Source organism: Castanea sativa, chromosome 9, assembly GCF_040712315.1.
Source record: "Castanea sativa cultivar Marrone di Chiusa Pesio chromosome 9, ASM4071231v1".
NCBI lineage: Eukaryota > Viridiplantae > Streptophyta > Magnoliopsida > Fagales > Fagaceae > Castanea > Castanea sativa.
In genome coordinates, this window is record NC_134021.1 from 28,573,739 (window position 1) to 28,596,221 (window position 22,483).

Below are 22,483 nucleotides of genomic sequence, written 5' to 3' on the forward strand. Positions count from 1 at the left end.
TTCTATTGTTAGTTGGAAGACTCCTCATATGCATACATACACACACACACACACACACACACACACATATATATAAATTAAAAGCTCATAAAAGAACAGAGGAGATATACAAGCTAATAACCCCAATGATAAATATACACAAGGCCATTGGTTATGGATTTTTTGCAGAAACTAAAAAACAGAGAGACTGACCCAACAAGGGTTATTATGAATGTAGTAGGATGGGATTGAATGTTGCTTGTAAAGGACAAAGTAAAGCTTCAGTTAGGAGAATTGGCACAGTTGTTTGAGATGGTGCAGGAAAGGTGTCTGTGGAAATGTCTGGAAGAGTTATGAATATGATTGTGTAGGAACTTGGAAGACCTAAAGTTACTGGAAGTCTGGAACAGGGGCCGAATTAACATATATATGGCTTTGTTTGAGCACTGACTTTTAAATAGGGATGAGCATCAAACCCACCAACCCGACCCGACCCGACCCAACACAACACCTTGGGTTGGGTTTTGTGGGTTGGAATTTTAATTTTAGTTTATGTCTTGAGTTGGATTCAGGTTGATAGTTTTGTAATAACCCTTGCAGGGTAGGGACAAATCTACTAGCAAAGGAAAATAGATGAAGTTTCCAACCAGCAAGTGACCTTGAACTTTCTCAATCACAAAATAAAAATCTTTGCTGTGTGGATCCCAGGAGCTTCAAGGGGAATCCAAGGTATTTCCAAGATCCGGCTTAAAATGAAAATTTAGACAGCTACAAAACTCTTCCATCCTTACAACAGGAACATTTAAAGAGAAACAAACTCTAGACTTCCTTTGATTCACCTTCTTCCCAGAGAGATCACATAACACGTCTAAGACTTCTTTTAGATCCTAACAAATTTTCCTATTGTTTTTGGCAAACAAAACCAAATCATCTGCAATGAATAAATGGCCTCAATCAAAATTTGCTACTTAGCAAGTTGTGAAAAAGGTTGCCAAAATCTTTTACCTTATCATTGTGGAAAAAGTTACCAGCAATCCAATAATTGCAAGCAATTTGAAGAAGCTAGAAGCTTTTTTTTCATGGTAACGTTGCAAAGGCCCACCAACCCATTTCACAACCACTTTAGCATCTAACTCAACTCGTTTCATGATATTGACAAAACATTCATGATGTCAAGATGGAAAAGACACAGTACATCCTAAGCCATAAACTCTGGGAATTCAATTTTTGAAGATCAATAACACTGATAAATCAGATTCTCAACTTGTAGAAAAAGAAATGGCACCCCAGAATTAGTTATCTCACCTAGAATGTTTATTTCTTGTAATCTACAGTGCCTGCTTATAATTCTTTAGGAAGCAGTCCTTCCAAAAGCTTGCTGTTTGGCTTTGACACCATCTCATGCATTCGATGGTTTCCTACCAGAATAGTAGAAAGAAACTCATTTCTACATGCCATTTGGGAGAGCAGCATGGTAAACCTTAACATGCCTGATCGTTAAATAATTGGCTTTCATGCAAAATGCTGTTTCTATGCAATGGCATTTCAAATCAATAGTCCTAAAAAGATCTTCATAAATAGTTGTGATCTAAAGAAGGACATATGATGTTGATTAACTTGATTCAGATTACCTCACAACTTTGCATTTCTGTCTTGGCCAATCTACACTTTACCTCTTCCCTCTCAAACAAGAATTTGTCAAATTATCAACAAAAAAGATACAATAAGAAGTTAAGAACATTCATCAAAATAATTATTGAAGCTTCTAAATTTCCTGATAATTAATTAAATCTCATGTGTATCATGGTTTTCTTGGCAGTGAAAAATGCAAATGACAGAACATTAAAAAATTTCACTCTCATGAAGATTTTTTTTTTTGTTGATAATTCAATAGCTATAATGGAGGAAGGGGGGAATTGAACCCTAGATATCTCCATTGGAAACACCAAGAAGTGCCGGTTGAACTACTAGGCTCTTGGCCACTCTTATAAAGATTGACGAGCATAATCCGGAAAAGTTTCTTTTCTTGCCTGTGATGAAATCATATTATACATGGTGTGTTGAGAAAAATCAAAATTTAAGGGTAGCACCAAGTATCAAAATGAAAAAAAAAATTCTAATAGTTTACTTGATTCAAAAACTAGTAATCATTATTTTAAGACCAATACAGTAAGACCATGTTATTGGCTAAACTTGTATGTTTCACCATGACATGCCATGTTCAAGAATGTGCACAACATTTCTCACAAAAAAGAAAATCAATTTATATTAATAGATATGGTGCCCAAAGTGATCCTTTCCATTTAAACAAATCTAATTTTCTACATCAAAAGCAAGACTTTCATACCTAGAACAAATGTAAAGAAAACACAATATAGTAACGGGTTCATATATTAACAAATAAATAAATAACACTTACTAACAGCTTAATGACTTTTCAATATGGATTTCAAAAACATCAGTGCCTTGCTAAAAACTCCAACTTGCTGATTTTCGTATTGTGATGAGATGTTTACACCATCAAGTAAAACTAGGCTCTCCACAAAATCAGCTGTGTAAATCATACATCCAAGCTCAGGAATTCTAAGAATTTCCTCACTTAAGCTCTCAGGTTCAAATGAAAGGATATTACAATGGTTAAACTTCTCAATCAGAAGTTCCCCATTGACAGTGCAGCCAAAGAACTGTGCAACATTTTCTATCGGTAAACTTTTCCTAGTCCAAGACTCGGCCACACCATACTCCTTCATCACCCATAAGTGGCATAGGTCACTCCCCTCAGGTAGAGTTTTACCGAAAACAATCAAAGCCAGAGATCCCTTGAACACGGTAAGACATTCCACTTGTCCACAAACTCCATCTAAATAATTTGGAGGTAGCAAAATCTCATGGAATCTCTCATCATCGACATCAAAGGACAAAATGAAATTGTAATCCCGACAACATGCTATAGAGTGCAGAGCTCCATTAAAAAAAATACAGAATGATTCATGAATATCATCAATACATCCAATATTGGGTCTAGACCCACAAAATGACTCCACGGATATTACAACCCTTCTCCACAAATCAGTGCTCAAAGTGTAAATCTCGGCCTCAATTGCCGGAACTTCTGACCCACATCCACGTGACACTTTATAAGGCACAATTCTGAGAATCTTGTAGTCATTGTTTTGAGAATGGTAGGCAAGTCCAACAACCACATCATGAAAAGGGTAAGTCAAGGGAGTAGCTAGAAGCTTCTTAAACTTTCTAATGCTTGGGTTCCACAAATATATTACATTGCCCCGACCCTTAATACTGTTAAGGCAGAGCATGCCATTACAGAAGCTAACCATGAAGTCATAAGGAAAGGGGACTCGAAATCTAGAAATGTGGGTCAACGAGCGGTCGCTATTGTAAGAAACTGTACACAATTCTTTATTGTAAGATGAAAAGTTTAATTCTTCTGGAAAAGGTGAATACAACAGATAACCACCATTGTTGTTGTTGTTGTTGGCTGATGATGATTTAGCTCGGTGGAGGTGTGCGGTAATGAAAATGGAGCTGGAGATAGTGGAATACCAGGATTTGGAAACGCACCTGAATCGAATTAGGGATTTCACTGGCACTCGAGTCAGGACGTCGAATACGACGTCGTCGTCGAGACGCTGGGACAGCATTTCCATAGGTTGAGAAATCGGTGGTGGTTTGATCAGATTTGGGGGTATCACAATCACATATCTGAATTCTAAGGGTTAGGTTTGTGTTTGAGGCGAAGAAGAAGGAGAGGAGAAATTGACCTTTCTTTTACTTTTGGACAGCCAGGGAGGAGAAGAGGGCCTGTGAAAAATATTTAGCATAAAACCTTCTTCTTCCTTTTTCTTTTTTTAACACTCGTTCTTTTTTAGTTTTGGGAGAAGGTATTTGGTACGAGTTTTATTAAAATTGCGTGGGGGTATATCAGGAAAAAATAATTAATTTACTAATAATTAAAATACGTGTTATTGGGTAGTTATTTGGTATCAATGGTATTAAAATTTAATAAGTGTGGGGTATATCAGGAAAAAAATAACTAATTTACTAATAATTAAAAGACGTGTTATTGGGTAGTTATTTTTGCACACATCTCTTGTTTATTAGATTTTGATATAGATGACGTAGTATCATTTGATACAAAATACTTTTTCTATTTAACACACATGATTTTTAAAACACCTTATATGAATTATCTATTTTACACTACATTTCATTAATATATCATTTTTTTTCTTGATTTTTTTCATTGTTTTTCTTTCTTCACACGTCAACTACAATTCCTTCTCTTCCTTCATCATTGGGATACATAAAGAAATAATAAAAAATTGAATGCAAAATTAAGAGTGTCAGTGTAAATTCACATGGTTAACTTGACTAGTGTGAGTGATTTTAGGACTTAAATATGTAAAATTGAGCACTTTTTCTATTTTGGATCGACGGATGCAAATGCTCTTAACTGGTGATAATTACTAAAACATTTGGGACTAGGGAGTAGGAGTCCAAATCTTCTGTACCACTATTCCTATTCTATTCTATAATCCACAAATAAAAATATGTCACGTATCTACCTATTTAATTAAAGGTGAAAATACAATTTTGGTCCTTATATTTTGAGGTCACAATCAATTTGGTCTCTATATTTTGGGAGCAATCAATTTGCTCCATATTATTTTCAGCTTACAATTAATTTAGTTCTTACCGTTAACTCACTAACAAAAAAAGCTTATGTGGCAAACAACGTGCACTGTTAGCACAATTAAAGCTAATGTGACAACTAGATTAATTAAAAAGAAAAGAATTATTGGCATAAAAAATGCCACATCAACAACTTATTAATTAAAAAAATTAATTTGAAAAAAATATTAAAGAACCCAAAAGAAAAAGAAATGGTAATGATAATGATAATGATAATATGGGTTTTTCTAAACTAGCCTCTCAACACACGCTCATAAAGGCTTTTTTATTTTTTTGGATAAAGGTTAATGATTTGCATTTATTATAATTTGGGATTACTACATTTTCTAATCATAAAATACCTAAAGGTGTGATGAGTATTATGGGTTTGCGGGTGAAATAATTTTTTCATCACACTTCTAGGTGTTTTATGTCAGGAAAAATGTACTAATCCCAAATTATAATGAATGCAAATCATTAACTTTTACCCAAAAAAATAGAAGAGTCTTCAAACACGCGCTCATATTTTAAAAGTTAAAAGTTGTTGACTGCATAATTTGTTGAGTTTGAACGTGAAGACTAACACGAAAAGTTGTCATATTTTGTAGGCAATATTTTAGGAAAAAGAATAATGTTCGCTACAAAAAAGCTTACCATAGATATAGGATGGCAAGATGCAAAGAAATAAGTTTCAAAGAACAAAATGACCATTGATCCTAATCTCCTACTTCTTTGCCAAGTTTTCCTTCTATTACATGTTCGAATATATATATTAAAAATAAATAGAAATAAAGGGTAAAATCCCTAAACTTACCATTAAATTATGATATTCATTGTAACGAAATTACATGCCTCTATCACTGTGATTTGTGAACTCTTTGTCCTTTACATCACAACCCCAAGGAAAATAATTATTAAAAAAATCCCTCAAAGAACTTGTAAACAACGAAAAAAGAAAGAACATAGGAAACCAAATTATAAAGAGATGCAAATGTTTCAATAAATTAAAAATAAAAAACAAACAACTGAATTTAAAAATAAATAAATAAATAACATAAATGAAATGAAAGAACTTTGCTTTCTGCAACATGTGAAAAATAACACCTAGTACGAATTTCAAATTAAATACATAGATAATTATCACAATCAAATTTATAAATGATTGAATTATAGTATTTTTATGAACTACATCAATAACTAATAAGTAGAATTTTTGAAAAAAAAAAATTTTAGTTCAATGAATGAAGCAAGTTAAATTATTGATAATGAGGAAATATCTTATAGAATTTTAATAACAATAATTAATTAGACATTTATAAAAATAAATAGATTTAGAAGAGTATGATCACAACTATAATTTCCAAAACAATATGCTTCTTATAAATATATTTATTTTAAGTATATTATAAGCAACTAAAGTGATCGGTAACATCCCCTCTGATGGACACAAAATATTAGCCAAAAAAAAAAGTTAAAAAAGAATGATGAGAATATCCTTGGAAGGAATTTTTGGTGGAGAAGGCAACTTGGTTGTTGTCAACTTCACTTTCTATGTCTTAAAACTTCTTCATCTGAAGAAATAGATCAAACGAAGCTATAATTTAGATCAAATGAGGCTATTTATCCAAAAAGAGAAAAATCAAATGAGGCTAAGCTAAAACTACAAATAGTCAAGAAGTTTAGACTTCAAATTTGGCACCAACTTTCATAAAGACAATTACAATTATAAAAATTGCAGCCCAACCTTAAGAAAATTTCCTCAGAAGCGAAATAGTTGTAGAACCCAAATGATATGTGTGCGCACCCTAAATATGGTCAACGGGCTCAATTTATACTTCGGCTCACAACTTACTTTATTGTGGGTTTTGGATTTCTTAATATGGGTAGTCATTTGCTCGAAGACCCAGTTACACACTCTTGTTTTCACAAACCCCTCTCTTTTTCCTTACTGAGTTACTCCCATTTTCTCTCGATATGGCCACTCTCTCTTTCTTTTCTCTGTTTTTTTTCTTCGCAATGCCAACCCCCAAATCTCTCACCCTATCCTGCCATTTATAGCTAGAGGTAAGTAGGGGTGTTATGATTATTTCCTGATCTCACTCGTGTGGATGAGGGTCCAATTCCATTGCTTCTAAGTGGAGGTACTGTTGGGAACAGTGGTAATGGCATTGGAACTGGTTCCTGCCACCAAAAAGCTGTTCGGCGGCAATACTCCCCAAGGAATTACTGGACTGCTGAAACCTCATATCCTTGAGCAATCACACTCTCGACCAAGTTAGAGTTGATCGGTAGGGGCTCGCTTTTGATGTTTAAGACATGATGGCTCCATTTTGGTTTTTGGGGATTAGATTGGGTTTCAAGGTGCGTTTAGACTGAGGTCATAAGTCCAATGGGGATATGGTCAAGTGTTGTATCTCAAGGTCAGGGCCCATGGTCCAACGGGCCTGGAGCCCTGTCTCGTATGGTGCCACAAGGCTAGGGTTTGAGGCCCAATAGGTCTGGGGCCCTGCCTCGCATAATAGCCCCCCCCCTGATTCGCACCTTAAATACAGTCAACGGGCTCAATCTATACTTGGGCTCACAACTTGTTTTATTGTGGGTTTTGGGTTTCCTACTATGGGTAGTCCTTTGCTTGGAGACCTAGTTACACACTCTTGTTTTCACAAACCCTTCTCTTTTTCCTTACTGAGTTACTCCCATTTTCTCTTGGTATGGCCACTCTCTCTTTCTCTTCTCTGTTTTTTTTCTTCGCAAGGCCAACCCCTAAATCTCTCACCCTATCCTCCCATTTATAGCTGGAGGTAAGTGGGGGTGTTATGATTATTTCCTGATATCACTCGTGTGGATCGGGGTCCAATTCCATTGCTTCTAAGTGGAGGTACAGTTGGGAACAGTGGTAATGGCATTGGAACTGGTTCCTGCCACCAAAAGGTTGTTCGGTGGTGATACTCCCCAAGGCATTACCGGACCACTGAGACCTCGTATCCCTGAGCAATCACACTCCTGACCAAGTTAGAGTTGATTGGGAGGGGCTCGCTTTTGACGTTCAAGACATGATGGCTCCATTACGATTTTAGGGGTTTAGATTGGGTTTCGAGGTACATTCGAACTGAGGTCATAATTCCAATAGGGATAGGGTCAGGTGTTGTATCTCAAGGCCAAGGCCCTAGGCCCAACAGGCCTGGAGCCCTGCCTCGTACAATAGCCCTCCCTTGATTCATGCCCGGCTACCGGGAGCGAATCAAGGACAATCTGAATGGCATCGATGACCCCTCGGGAAGCCCAATCGTCGACTGTTAAATGAACAAAATGGCTATCAATGCTTTCTTAAAAGGAGCGCTGTGGCAAACTGTCACATTTATCAGTAATTATAACCTGACGATTCGTGAACCGAGCCCACGATTGTGGGGGTTACCAAAAGAAATCAGAAGGGTTTTTCCCACTTCCTTCTTCTTTAAATGCTTTTTGCCCTACAAATAGTTTCTCCTGGCCTCTCACTCTACTCTTTGCATCCTCTTTTCTTCAATTTTCTCTCTACCGAGCATATTTCTCCCATGCATAAATTCTCCAGTCCAGATCATCATTTCCTAGAGCCCACAGTAAGTCTTCTTTACTCTTTCCTCTTCTTTCAAGTTTTTCTTCACTCTTAGAGTTTAAGAATGGGCTATTCTCATCTCCTCACTTCTGAAGCAACTTTGGCAAGTTTGAGAGCGATATTGTCTCCAGAGGCGCTCTAATTCAAATGTAGCATTTTTTTCTTTGATAGCCATCCTAGAGGGTGGGGTTAGGTTTCTCATGGACCCTCTCATTGTAGGTACCCTTAGGTTTTATGGCCTATGCCCCGACCAACTCCCTCCCAATTTTTACCGAGTTGTGATTCGTGTCAGTAGACTAAACCAAATATACAAGTTACAACTGAACCATCACGACATCAACTTTATGTATATTTTATGCGGCAATATTAGGTCCGATTACTATTTAATAACTATGGACATGTGGGTACGGCTTATATCATGCCTTCCCGACTCAAACAGAAACTCGGCGGGAAAATTCGTCTAGGTGAGTGGCAATTGGCTTGCCGATGAGCTCCCCTACCCACTTTCACTACGTGATGTTGGTTAGTACCGAGTACTTTAACTTGCTTTAAATTTGATGTTTTTGCTCATTTCACTCTCGCATATACTAACCGGTCTTCTTGTTAATTTGGTGCAGAAGGGAAAAGATTTAAACTGGACCTTAGGGTTGTGCACGTGAAGGATCTTAATTTTGTTCTTAGGTCGAAGATCTTTGTGCACACAGATGGATAGCGTCGGGCGTCCTACCTGATACTCGGCTGCAACCTAGTATACTCTACTTGGTAGCCATTCGAACCAGGCTTTGCTGGTGGACAGCCCTATTATCATATATCGACGTTCGACACGCCAATTTGCTCCCTCCCTCTTTATCAGTCGGTGAAGCCCGAGACCTTGGCCCCCGTTTTGGCAAAGCGAGATCTTTAGAACCCATTAAAGATACTTCAGCATAGACAATTTCCGAAAAACGCGTCGTTCATCAACCCGTTGAAAGACCTGAAGGTCTAGCCCTTGTTCAAGTAGTCGAGCTAGCAACGGCCAAATCCGTACACTCTTCAGGAGTAGAATTTAACCCCAGCAAGGACGAAATGGTGACTAGATGGGCGATGACTATTGATCGCTTTGTGCCCAACGCACGACCAGCAGCACAACAACAAGAACCTTAGGGTAGAGACCCAAGTCCTCCTCCTCCTCCCCTTGGCCACTCTCGGAAGAGACAACGCACCTCCGAGCAACCTCTTGCAGGCTCAGGGGATGCACCCTTAAGGACTCCTCCCTGAGTATTTAGAGGGATCACTATCCGAGAGCCTCATGGTGATGTTTGGCCCACTGCACAGGTTGGGTCTCACGTTGCGTCCTCTTCGCGGCAGGAGGTGGGTTGGCAGACCACCTTCAAGCTTGGCAATAAGCCCCTTCCTGTAATAGACAGCGTTAGGACTTGGGCGCAGGGAGAAGGTGGCAGGGTTGCTCAGCGCCTGGCACAAGGTCTTCTTTTGCCCGAAGATCTGCATTTCTTTTCAGGTCGCCCTGATGAGTCACTGGCTCTCAGCTGTAGTGACACACCATTGCGGTAACTCATCATAATCCTATTTCTACACATTAATGTGCTTGCATTTTTTTTATTAATCCTATTTCTGCGCATTAATGTGCTTGCATTTTTTTTTTACATGTCATTGTAATATTGTAGGTCGCCCAGCTGGCATACATCATGGATGATCGGCTAAAGGAGGCCGCTGAGGATGCCGAACGGGAGAAAGCCCTCATGGATGTCGCTACGGCTACCACGAAGGAGAAGGTCAAAGCTGCCAAGGCCGCGGAAAAGAAGGCTCATGCGTCCAAGAAGGCTAGAGCGTTGGCAAAAAAGAAGCTAACGGAGATGGAGATGAAGCTAGGGGGGACAGAGCTTAAGCTGGTAAAGGCAGAGAGTTTGAACCTCGCACAGGCCGACGAGATTGCACCGAAAGGCGGCTTTGGAGGCTTGTGAAGACAAATGGTACAACGAAGGTTTCACAGACGCAAAAAACTCTGCGGAGACCGTCGTTAGCCAAGCTTGGAATCATGGATTCGAGGAGGGGTGGTTGGCCGCCCTGCAAGCTATGGGGGTTCCTAAAGATTCTCCATTAAGGAACCCCAACCAGATTCCCTTCTCGAATCCCTTTCTCCCCGTCCAGAATCCTTCCGGTGTTGTCGATGAAGAAAAGACGCCCAACATGAGAGAGTTGGTGTAGGCAATTGACTCCCACGTGGAGTTAGTTAACCTGGAAGTCACCAGCAACCTCCGTGCTGGCGACCAGCCTGGCGAGGGTGTTCATGCTTAACCCCTTCCAACCACTCAGCCCGTCGAGGATGCACTAGAACAGCCAGCCGAGGGTGTAGCCCAGCTCCCGCCCACTGATCTTCCAGCTTGATTTTTCGAATTTCAGCTTATCTCTTACTTTCCTTTTGTTTAATTTTCTCTTTAATTTGTTTGGTTTGCCTATAGTCACCGAGTTGTGGTGACAAAACAATGGTTAAATTTTTATTTATGTTTGCTTTACTTCATTTGATTAGTCATCCAGAGATAGTGACTGGACATTTATCTTAGATATATATATTTATAAATGATTATCACATTGTCACTTGGTTATTATTTACTTACTTTTTTCTCTTTTGCCATGCCTTGTCTTTCATTCCTCATGACTGGGCAACCATACCAAGGCCCGTCTCTGATTGGTGATGATGATTTCTCTTTCATTCTTCAAGAAGATAAGCTATATCTTTATCTATTTGGTGACCGGGACCGGACTGAAAGGTTGCCTGCATCTAGGAAAAAACTAGCGCCAAGCTCCTATATGGCAATGAAGATTAAATCTTGCATATATGTGTTTAATGAGAAATGATCACCAGGCTTCTGCTCTTATGGAAACTAGGTGCTACGTTCCCATCTTTCAAGTAATTTAGCTTAGCCGAGAACAGGATTTTCATCGTTTGGTAAACTTGCTATTAGGTTTCCACCCGCCTAGTGATTAGGATCAAACTGAGAAGCAGGTTTATGTCCTTAGAATAATTTGATATAAGGTTTCCATCTGCTTGGAGATTAGGATCAAACTGGGAAGTAGGTTTCTGTCCTTAGAATGATTTGATATAAGGTTTCCACCTGCTCAGTGATTAGGATCGAATCAGAAAGCAAGTTTCTATCCTTAGAATGATTTGATATAAGGTTTCCACTTGCTTGGTGATTAGGATCGAACCGAGAAGCAGGTTTCTGTCTTTATAATGATTTGATATAAGGTTTCCATCTGCTCGGTGATTAGGATCAAATTGAGAGGCAGGTTTCTGTCCTTAGAATAAATAGTCTTAGTTCTCTTTGCGTTTGTTGACTGGGGTTAATGAGTTAACAATGTTGGAACTATAGGTGCAAATACACCTGCATGAATAAACATCACCCTCGTATTACTTAATATTTTATACACACAACGTTATACTCAACCCATACTCATGCACACTGACAGTCAGTGGTAAAACTTCTTCAAATTGTGAGCATTCCATGGCTAGGGAAGTGGTCTTTCGTCCAAGTCTTCCAAATAGTACGCTCATGTGCCAGTAATGGCAGTTACTCTATATGGTCCTTCCCCAGTCGGTGCTAACTTTCCTGCATTGACATTTCGGTTGTTTCCTACTACCTTCCGAAGTACCAAATCTCCGACGCTAAACTCCTTTCTCCTCACGTCTCTGTTGTCTCTCCGAGCAAGTTTTTGCTGATATTCTACCAGCCGTATGGTCACTGACTCCCGGTGCTCTTCCAACAAGTTCAACTTACTCACCACTAATTCTACGCTCTCGGCTGGGGAGAATCCTGAAATCCGGGCACTGCACAAATTTATCTCGGTTGGCATGACAACTTTCGCTCCATATGTTAGAGAAAATAGAGTCTTTCCCGTGGATCTCCTCGGGGTTGTCCGGTATGCCCATAAAACATTGGGCAATTCTTCTGCCCACCTACCCTTAGCAGCCTCCAATCTTTTCTTCAACCCATTCACAATGGCTTTATTAATGGCCTCGGCTTGGCCATTACTCTGTGGCTATGCCGAGGTAGAGTACTTGTTCTTGATACCGAGGCTGCTACAATACTCGTCGAAAGCTTTGCTATTGAGCTGCAACCCATTATCTAATGCGAGAGACTCTGGTACCCCGAACCTTCTTACAATGTTTCTCCATACAAACTTCTTAACATTCACATCCCGGATGTTTGCCAACGCCTCTGCCTCTACCCTCTTGGTGAAATAGTCTACGACCACTAAAACAAACCTTTGGTTTCTTGGCTACAGGCTACTAATAGGATTTAGGCTCCCCGCTGGCTGGTGGATCATCAGGGTGTGCTTCTGACATTGCTCACACTTTCGTGCATACTCGGTAGCATCCTTTTGCATTTGCAACCTCCAAAATCCTTGAGTCATCGCTCGGTGGGCTAATAAACGTCCCCCCACGTGACTGCCGCACACTCCCTCATGTAGTTCGGTCAGAAGTTCTTCAATCTTGCTAGGGTGCAAACACTGTAAGTAAGGCCCCTTAAAAGACCTTCGGTACAGCTTACAATCAGCTAATAACCAATTCCAAGCAGCTGCTTGGTGTACTTTTTCTACTTCCTTTTCATCGGCTGGCACTTGATCCTCGGCTAAGAAGTCGATGATCGGATCCATCCAACATGGTTCGGTTGTTGTTATCAGTGAAACACTTACCCTTGCATTAATACTCGGTTCGTCTACTAGCTCCACTTTGATTAATCGGGGTACCTCCTCGGTTAACGATGATGCTAATATGGCCAAAGAATCAGCGTGCCGGTTCTGTCCCCTGGCCACTTGAACCACTCTCACACCACAAAAGCGGTCCATAGTTTGCTTTACCAATCATAAGTACTGCATCATCCAGGGATCCTTGGCCTCAAAGCTGCCCTGTACCTAATTTACCACCAATCGAGAATTCGAGTAGACCTCTACTTCCCTTGTACCCAAGTCTGAAACAACCCTTAATCTAGCAAGTAGGGTTTTATACTCGGCCTCGTTGTTAAAAGCCCTAAATCCTAGCCTAAAAGAGTGCTCCAGTTTTATTCCTTCAGGGTTAATAACTATGATTCTAGCCCCGGCTCCTAGGACTTCTACGTGGCAGACCATCTCTACCTCCCCTTTCGGGGAAAACTCTGCGACAAAGTCGGCGAGAACCTGACCTTTCACCGAGCTTCTAGGTCTATGCCTAATGTCAAAAGAGCCCAGCCAAGTTCCCCATTTAGCTATTCTGCCTGTGAAATCAGATCTCTTCAACAACGATTGCAGAGGATACTTGGTCAGTACATAGATGGTATGAGCTTGAAAATAATGGGTAACTTCCTCGTAGCATGAACTAGTGCCCAGAGGCAAATACCTTGTCTTGGCATCGACCAAGGTTTTGCTGATATAGTATATCGACTATTGCACACCTTGATATCTCAGCAGCACAGCACTCACGGCATGCTCGGACACCGAGAGATACATGTATAAGTCATCGCCAAGCTCTGGGGATGTTAACATGGGCGTCCACACCAAATATTCTTTCAAATCTTGAAAAGCCTTTTCACACTCCTCATTCCATTGGAATCCCTTCCACTTCTTTAAAAGCTGGTAAAATGGATGACACCGGTCGACAAACTTTGAAATAAACCGGTTAAAGGCAGCTAACATGCCGGTCAGTACTTGGACTTCTTTTGGATTATTTGGAAGTTTGAGGCGCTTCACGGCTTCAATCTGATCGGGATTGACTTATATTCCTTGGTTAGTGATCAAATACCCTAAGAACTTGCTAGCCCCCACTCCGAAAGCACACTTGTCAGCATTAAGGCGCAGCTTATGCTGTCGAAGTACTTCGAACACCTCTTTAAGATCGTCAATATGCTGCGTCTCCCGTTTGCTTTTTACCACCATATCTTCAATGTATACCTCAACTATATGCCCAATCTTATCTCTAAACATTCTCGTCATCATCTGTTGATAAGTGGCCCCAGCATTCTTTAGCCCAAATGGCATTACGGTGTAATGGTAATTAGCATCAGGGGAAATAAATGTCGTCTTCTCCTGATCATCAGTAGCTAGGGAAATCTTATGATAACCCTAGAAAGCGTCTAGAAAGCTCATCCTCGGATGCCCGTATGTGGCATCCACTAGCTGATCAATCTTTGGCATAGGGAAGGGGTCCTTTGGGCATGCTCGATTCAAGTCAGTAAAGTCAACACAAACTCTCCATTTTCTGTTCTTCTTTTTTATCACCACGGTATTCACAAGCCACTCTGGGAAGAAAATCTCCTTTATTGCCCTAGCCTCCTTCAATCTCTTGACCTCTTGCCTAACAGCTTCGATGTGCTCCTTGGTCTGTTTCTTCGGCTTCTGCTTCTTAGGAGGGAACAACAGGTCCACGTTAAGCTTGTGAACTATGAACTCGAGGTTCACCCTGGGCACCTTATACGGGCTCCAAGCAAACACATCCACATTTCGTACAAGAAGCAGCAGCATCTCCACCTTATCTTTGTCCTTCATGCTTGCCCCTATCTGGAAACTCTTATCATCGTCTGGTAGTATCCTTACCTTTATTAGGTCCTTGGCACCACAAGCCCCCAACTTTTCTTGGGGTTCCTGTAATTGCTATAAGGGAACCTCTTTGGCTAGTTCAATCTATTCGATCTCCCGGTTAACAGCGGCCACCAAGCACTGCCTGAACACTTGCTGGTTTCCCCTCACTATAGCAATACCTTGCTCGGTGCGAAATTTGACCTTCACATGCAAGGTGGATGAGACTGCCCCCATTGCATGAATCCATAACCTTCCAAGAATTGCCATATACGATGAAAATGAGGCGACCACTATGAATGTCACCATTACTTTCTTACCCTCCATATTTACGGGAAGTAAAATCTGCCCTTCTGGGATCACAATCCGGCCATCACACCCCACCAAGGGTGTGTCGTACTTAAAGAGATCCTCGTTCTTCAACCCAAGCCCCCTTAATAGGTCGGGATACATCACTTTAGCACCACTCCCTTGATCTATTAATACCCTTTTCATTGTGAAGTCATTTATCCAGGTGGTGACCACCAAAGCATCGTCGTGCAGCTGGATCGTTCCCTCCATATCATCATCATTGAAGGCAATGGGTTCCCAAGTGAGCTTCAACCTTTTCTCGGAGGGTTGCTTGCCCGGGCAACCTTCTGCTGGCACCACAATCAATACCCCTCTCCTTCCGGACACTACGGTACCCCTTGAAGCTGCGTGGATGACCTCTATCACTCCCAATAGGGGTGGAAGAGGATTTCCCCGAGGCCGTGCTCCTGCCTATCATCCTGATTCCTCGGGTCTATCACAAACTCTTTCAAATACCCCGCTTTCACCAGCTGCTCTAAATGATCTTTCAACACCCTGCATTGTTCGGTGGTATGCCCCTTGTCTTTATGGTAAGTACAGTACAGGTTTTGATTTCTTCTCGACGGGTCACCCCCATCTTGTTCAGCCACCGAAAGTATGGCTCATTTTTTATTCGATCTATAATTCTGTGCACCAACTCTTTGAACGTCACGTTCACTTTCCCTACCTGTGCGCCCGGCTCCCAAATCCTCAAATCCCTTCGGGGCCTTGATTGAAAACCCCCTACTAAGGCTGACTCATGATCAGAACTTTGCCCTTATTTTGCTATCGGTCATCCTTTAACCTCTTATATTCTTCAATGCGCCTCATCAACTGCCTCATATCCTTGGGTGGTCTCCTTGTCAACGAGTCTCATAGTTCAGAATCCTCGGGCAATCCCAACCGAAAGGTACTCACTGCGATTTTTTTATTGCCTCTGCCAATCTCATTGTACAACTCCCAATACTGGTTAGCATAGCTACGGAGGGTTTCCCCTACCCCCATTTTCATTGATAGTAATGCGTCCATAGGCTACGAAACTCGGCTGCATGTCATGAACTGGACACCAAACTCTAGAATCAGCTTGGAAAAACTTTGAATTAAGCCTTTCCTTAATCCATTGAACCACCTCATGCGGTAGGCCCAAGACTCGAGGGAAATACCTTACACATTAGTGCATCATTATGAGTGTGCAAGGACATCATTTAAATATAATGACTTACGTGCTCTATCGGGTCCATTTTCCTGTCATAAGAATTGAATGGAGGCCGCGCAAATCTACTTGGCATGGGGGCCCGTTCAATGTCCCCCGAGAATGGCGAATGAGCAGCTCTGCGTAATGCTCGGCTCATAGTATCCATAGCAGCATTCCGAGGTCATTACTCCTCTGGGGAAATTGAGTCCCAGTTTGCATACTCCCGTGAACGATCCCGGTGTCGATGGGAACCAAATTGGTGGGAGCCTGCTCCATAGCGACCTCCTACGCTAGCTGACGCTTCCTCACGCTCCTCGTGGTTTCTTCTCTGACGCCTACCTCTTGCTTCCAATTCCAAATCTCTCACCAGCGTACGCAAACGTTCAAGCTCCTCCTCCCTTTCGTCAAAACGACGATGCCCCGAAGCGCCCGAGAGTGTCTGATGCGTTTGAAACGACCCTTCTCTAAGGTCAAACCGTTCTTCCTCCTACTCATGCTGCCTGGCTTCGCGCCTCTTTTGCCTTCTTTCCTGCCAAGTAAACCCCCAAGAGGGTCCCCCAGAACCGCTTCCAGCATAACTCCTTGACTGACCTTCGGACATTTTCATTGCATGAGTCTCGACAGAACCACAGTTACGTAGGAGATCCCCACAGACGGCGCCAATTGTGCGCACCCTAAATATAGTCAACAGACTTAATCTATACTTGGGCTCACAACTTATTTTATTGTGGGTTTTGGGTTTCCTACTATAGGTAGTCATTTGCTCGGAGATCCCGTTACACACTCTTATTTTCACAAACCCCTCTCTTTTTCCTTACTGAGTTACTCCCTTTTTCTCTCAATATAGCCACTCTCTCTTTCTCTTCTCTGTTTTTTTTCTTTGCAATGCCAACCCCCAAATCTCTCACCCTAGCCTCCCATTTATAGCTGGAGGTAAGTGGGGGTGTTATGATTATTTCCTGATCTCACTCATGTGGATGGGGGTCCAATTCCATTGCTTCTAAGTGGAGGTACCGTTGGGAATAGTGGTAATGGCATTGGATCTGGTTCCTGCCACCAAAAGGCTGTTCGGCGGTGATACTCCCCAAGGCATTACCGAACCGCTAAGACCTTGTATCCCCAAGCAATTACACTCTCGACCAAGTTAGAGTTGATCGAGAGGGGCTTGCTTTTGACGTTCAAGACATGATGGCTCCATTATAGTTTTTGGGTTTAGACTAGGTTTCGAGGTGCGTTCGAACTGAGGCCATAAGCCCAAGGGGGATAGGGTCAGGTGTTATATCTCAAGGTCAGGGCCCAAGGCCCAACGGGCCTAGACCCCTACCCCGTATGGTGCCACAAGGCTAGGGTCTGAGGCCCAATGGGCCTGGGGCCCTGCCCCGTACAATATGTTTCCCATGTTATATTCAACAAAATCCAAGTGGGAAAAATTCATCTAAAAAGTGTGATGCACTTCTAAGAAACTTGAGAAAAATTAAGTTTGCATCCATCAACTTCCAAAACAAATTTACACAATACTGAATAGAAACCACTTGAAAGAAACTATAAAGATATTTTATTTATTTTTTCTTTAATATTGAAGAATGATGTACAATCTGATCAAATTAAGGTTCTATTTGCATCCATATAAGAAATTTTATAACTCAACAAAAATATAAGCGTTCAACACATATAGGGATTCATTATGACATAATTTATTTTACCATTCTCATAGAATGCAATAGGAATAATGATTTTGAAGCCATAAGCATAGGTGCATAAATCATAATTGCTTATCCATCCCCCATAAAATTCATTAATTTACACATACACGGATACATGCTACCGTGTATATAAACATGTTAACCACGGTGAGAATAAAAGAATGGGCAAAATGAAAATGATATATAATATGTTACAAAACTCAGAAAACGTTTTCATATGATCCAGAGGATAGATAAATGGAGATTGCATTACAAAATCATTCTTAACAACCATATATGAAAGAGAAGCTTTTGTTTTGTGTTCATAAAGAATGATTTTCCCAATAAATAAAACAGTTTTTTCACCTTAATTAAATGCTAAATTATGTCTTTCATAATTTCAATTACTTAAAAAAATAAATAAAACAATTGTATTCCCATTGGCGCTGCCACCACGACCAACCTACGACGTATGCCACTATCGAGTATCAAGAGCTCCAACACCGCTTGTCATGGCTGACCACTGTCAATTCACTTCCTTCGACAACAGCCATCACTTCCACTTTGTCCCTCTTAAGTCGATAAAAAAAAATAATAATAATAATAAAATAGTAACTATTGGTTTAGCATCTGCATAAACCATCCTAATAAGATTCCGAAGTAATTGCTTGGGCATGCAAAATTTTTAGGAATGATTTGTTAAGCCAGTAGTTATACAACAGCATCATTTTCCACACTAGATGGAACGTAGGTTCTTCGTGGATTTGGAATTTATGAGGTGGTACAGGTGATTTTTTCTTTTTTATTTTTTTTTATTTTTTTAATGGGGTTAAGACAAATTGCATGTTTGGATGCTCGTTGCGTTTTGCAAAGCTGCGTTTTCACGTTTCCTTTCTTTTTTTTCTTCTGCTGCTGCTGCACGCGTCAGGGGGACAACGGTACTGTTCATGAATAGTAACCGTGATTTATTGACTTTTCCGTCCTTTTTGTCACATTTGTGGGTCCCGTGTACTGTTCATGGGACCCACAACTTCACTTTCCAGCCAATTTTTTATTAAAAATGGGTCCCACAACACTATTCACACATTTAAAAATTATTTTGCTACAGTGTTTTCAGTTTTCAGTAATAAGTTCTATCCAAACAAACCCAAAGTGGAAGAGTGATGTTTTTCGTTAGAGGAAGTGGGTTGGCGGTGGTCAGACATGACAAGTGGTATTGATGGCGTCGGAGCTCTTGATAGTTGATGGTAGTGGCAGTGATAGTGGGAATACGATGGGTTTATTTATTTTTTTAGGTAATTGAAATTATCAAAGGCATATATTGAACATTTAATTAAATAAATAGATACGTGACATATTTTTATTTGTGGAGTATAGAATGAAGTAGAAATAGTGATAAAGAAAATTTGGGCTTAGGAGTAGGGGACTCTTACAATTTAGGACCTATGCTATGCTATACCAAACCAAGCTTTTGTTGAGCTCTCAAAAAGACAGGACTTTGAGCACGTTTGCCATTGATCTAAGTTAAAGTTATGGCCTAAAAAAACTTCAACAACTTGCTTACATCAAGGCTTTATTGCTTTAGTAGCACCACCTGAAATATATACATTATGATACACAGTATAATTCTTACATATATAATTTAAATATTATTAATAGTCATTCTTATATTTTTTTAACTCTTTAAAAAGTCTTGTAATAATATTATTAAGTTGAACATGTAAATTGTCATTTTTAAAAATAAAAAAAATTGTGTTCATTAATTCTAGATTCTTTGGTTTTTGTATGCAATAACTCACTTAGATGAATATTTATGATGTGGTCTCACATTCGACTCCAAAATTAAGCAATAAAACTCTCTTTAAAAATAAACAATTTAGGACACGTGAAGCAAAATTGGACTTCAATTATAGAATCTAAACGGATTTTCTCTAATTTATACCTATTAATATATATATATATATATATATATATATATATATATATATATATATATATATATATATATATATATATATCTTACCAAAATATTATATTTTATTGATTTCTCAAAAAAAATTATTGCCAATAGTTACTCTACATAAAACTCTATTATCTAAATTCAAGAAATTTAAAATTATACTTCAATTAAAACCCTCCAAATGTTCAAGTTTCAATATTTGATTATGAAGATTATTTACTAAAGTCTATAGATTAAATTCTATTGCTAATAAATTACTCTACACAAAATTTTATTATGAAATCCCCCCCAAAAGTTAAAAAAAAAATTACTGAAATTTAAACTTTATTACAAATTTTCAAAAAATATAAAGTAATTTAATTATTTATTTCATTATATTGCATAATTTAAATTTTTATATAATAAAATTTACACAATACATGTTTGCCTGTAGTGGCTTAATTTATATATGTATTATATTTCATAAAATAATTTAAATAAATTATAATTTTCTTTAATTAAGTAGTGAATAATGCTTGTCTATTTCTATATAATAATATTTAAAAGTTGAAGCATTATATTTATTGTTATTACACTCATACTAAGCCACATCGATGTAACATCTATCTTCATCTATTTTGGTCTAATTCGATCCATTTTAGTTCACTTTAATCTGTTATTCACAAAATATTTCGTCTTATATAATAATTAAATGAAAAATGCATTATGTGTTTCCTTAAAAAAAACTTAAAAAATTTAAAACACTTTCAAATAACAAATATAAATGGCTTAATTAAAAAAATCTAATATATTGTATCAATTATACTTTGTTGTCATAAAAAAATATTTTGTTAAAAAACAATCACATCATTTTAAGTAGGATTTGAGACAAACACTTATAATTATCATCTGCTATTTTTTTTTTTTTCTCTTAACAAAAAAATAAATCATCAAATATTTTTGCACATCATGCAGGTCTATGACTAATTATGAATATGATTCAAATTAGATTTAAGTTGTTCCATGACAAATTGACAATATAGTTTCTGAGTAGAGGGGAAAAAAAAAAAGGAATTTGGATAGAGTTTGTGTATGTTGGAATAGACCTTAAGAAAATATATTTTGTTTTTGAATATACATTTGTTGTTGCACGATAATAATAATAATAATAATAATAATGAGTTTATTATTGGCAATTTGGCATCATTATGCAATAAACTGTCACCAAACTCTGCCAGCACTGTGAAACGAACAAAAAAGGAAAATCTTACTATGAGAGATTTTATAATTTATAGTAGAACAGGAACAGTTTCCAAAAAGGTTTGAGGATGATTAATACGAATGATAAATCCGTGTGGACTGAGGTAGTTGAGATTTTTTTTTTTTTAATGGAAAAAAGGATGTTGAGAGTTGAGATAGCCACATACATCCGAACCAATTAAAGTCAGTTTGAACGTTGAAATCCCACACTCGTTGTACTTCCACTTTTAACCCAGATTCACTGAATAAAGGGTGGAGCGTGCACCGAACGCAATGCTAACAGTGCTAACAAAATAGGGCAAACTTTATAAAGGATTGACTGATTGACATCAAGTGAAACATCATTTGCAATTAAAAAACATTTTCTATTCTTATCAAAAAAAAAAAAAAAAAAAAAAAAATTCTATTGAAAAGTTGAAATTGAAAATTATTTTTTATACCTAAAATACAAATTTCATTCTTCAATTTTGATTGAAATTTATTTTAATTCTTTAATTTTACTTTTATTTAATTGAGTTTTTAAGTTTTAAATTTATTTAAATCAGATAATCTGTTCAATTTTATTACAAAATTTCCATTAAAATTTTTTTTCTCACCTAAAAAAAATCTGTATAATTAATAAAAAATCTTATATATTTTTTATGTGAGTATTTTTTTTCATTATTTTGAATTTGGGCATATTGGCACGGTCAAACTCTTAAGATACTAATTGTTTTTTTTTTATGTAAGCGGTGATTAATCTTTAAAATTTTAATTTAACCACATAAGAGATTGTACTAATTGAACTAATGTTTATCTCCTACTATATGTTAGGTTTGGCAAAAGCTTACACATGACTTTTAGTTTTAGACCCACCAGATATATATTTAACACTCTTCTAAAATTGGGAAAAATATTAGACATTTTTAGGAAAAGTGACACAGTGTTCATGACCCAGCATCAGTTTGAGCGGTAGTGACAATAGATTGAGATCTAGTGCAATTTGCACCATACAATATTTTCTTAACAGTTCAGATCAAAATAATATTAACCATTGGATCAAAAAAGTAAAAAAAAAAAAAAAAAATTTGAGAGTTAAAAAAAAGTCAATAATTTTGAAAAAAAGAAAATGATGCGGGGGAATTGCACGAGTGATAACCATGTGACGGTATTCGGATTTGGAGACTACCTAGAAGTTAAGTACGCCTCAAACTGTTCAACAATAAAAAAAAACGTACGCCTCAAACAGTCAAACTCAAGCTCAAATTATAAAATTAAAACAA

The 22,483-nt window shown here is 38.5% G+C and overlaps 2 protein-coding genes across 2 annotated transcripts; both read right to left on the reverse strand.

Annotated features, from left to right (window-relative positions):
• Window positions 1-2,354: 2,354 nt before the first annotated feature.
• LOC142610029 (F-box/kelch-repeat protein At3g23880-like) lies at window positions 2,355-3,845 on the reverse strand. The gene has a single exon (XM_075781747.1). It carries the CDS (start codon window positions 3,645-3,647, stop codon window positions 2,406-2,408), a length of 1,242 nt encoding a protein of 413 aa, XP_075637862.1. The 5' UTR covers window positions 3,648-3,845; the 3' UTR covers window positions 2,355-2,405.
• Window positions 3,846-11,815: 7,970 nt separating this feature from the next.
• Window positions 11,816-13,114, reverse strand: LOC142609009 (uncharacterized). The gene is made up of 3 exons (XM_075780656.1): window positions 12,619-13,114; window positions 12,324-12,510; window positions 11,816-12,242 (listed from the first exon to the last, which is right to left on the reverse strand). The coding sequence occupies exons 1-3, from the start codon at window positions 13,112-13,114 to the stop codon at window positions 11,816-11,818; spliced, it is 1,110 nt and encodes a 369-aa protein (XP_075636771.1).
• Window positions 13,115-22,483: the final 9,369 nt, after the last annotated feature.

What these genes read in the sequence shown, in the direction of transcription:
- LOC142610029 (XM_075781747.1), bottom strand. Translation starts at nt 3,647, where the DNA reads ATGGAAATGCTGTCCCAGCGTCTCGACGACGACGTCGTATTCGACGTC.
- LOC142609009 (XM_075780656.1), bottom strand. Translation starts at nt 13,114, where the DNA reads ATGGACCGCTTTTGTGGTGTGAGAGTGGTTCAAGTGGCCAGGGGACAG. An exon ending in TACCGAGTATGCACGAAAGT is followed by an intron (nt 12,511 to 12,618) that starts GTGAGCAATGTC and finishes TAGTGGTCGTAG; the next exon opens with ACTATTTCACCAAGAGGGTA. An exon ending in AGCCTCGGTATCAAGAACAA is followed by an intron (nt 12,243 to 12,323) that starts GTACTCTACCTC and finishes GTTGAAGAAAAG; the next exon opens with ATTGGAGGCTGCTAAGGGTA.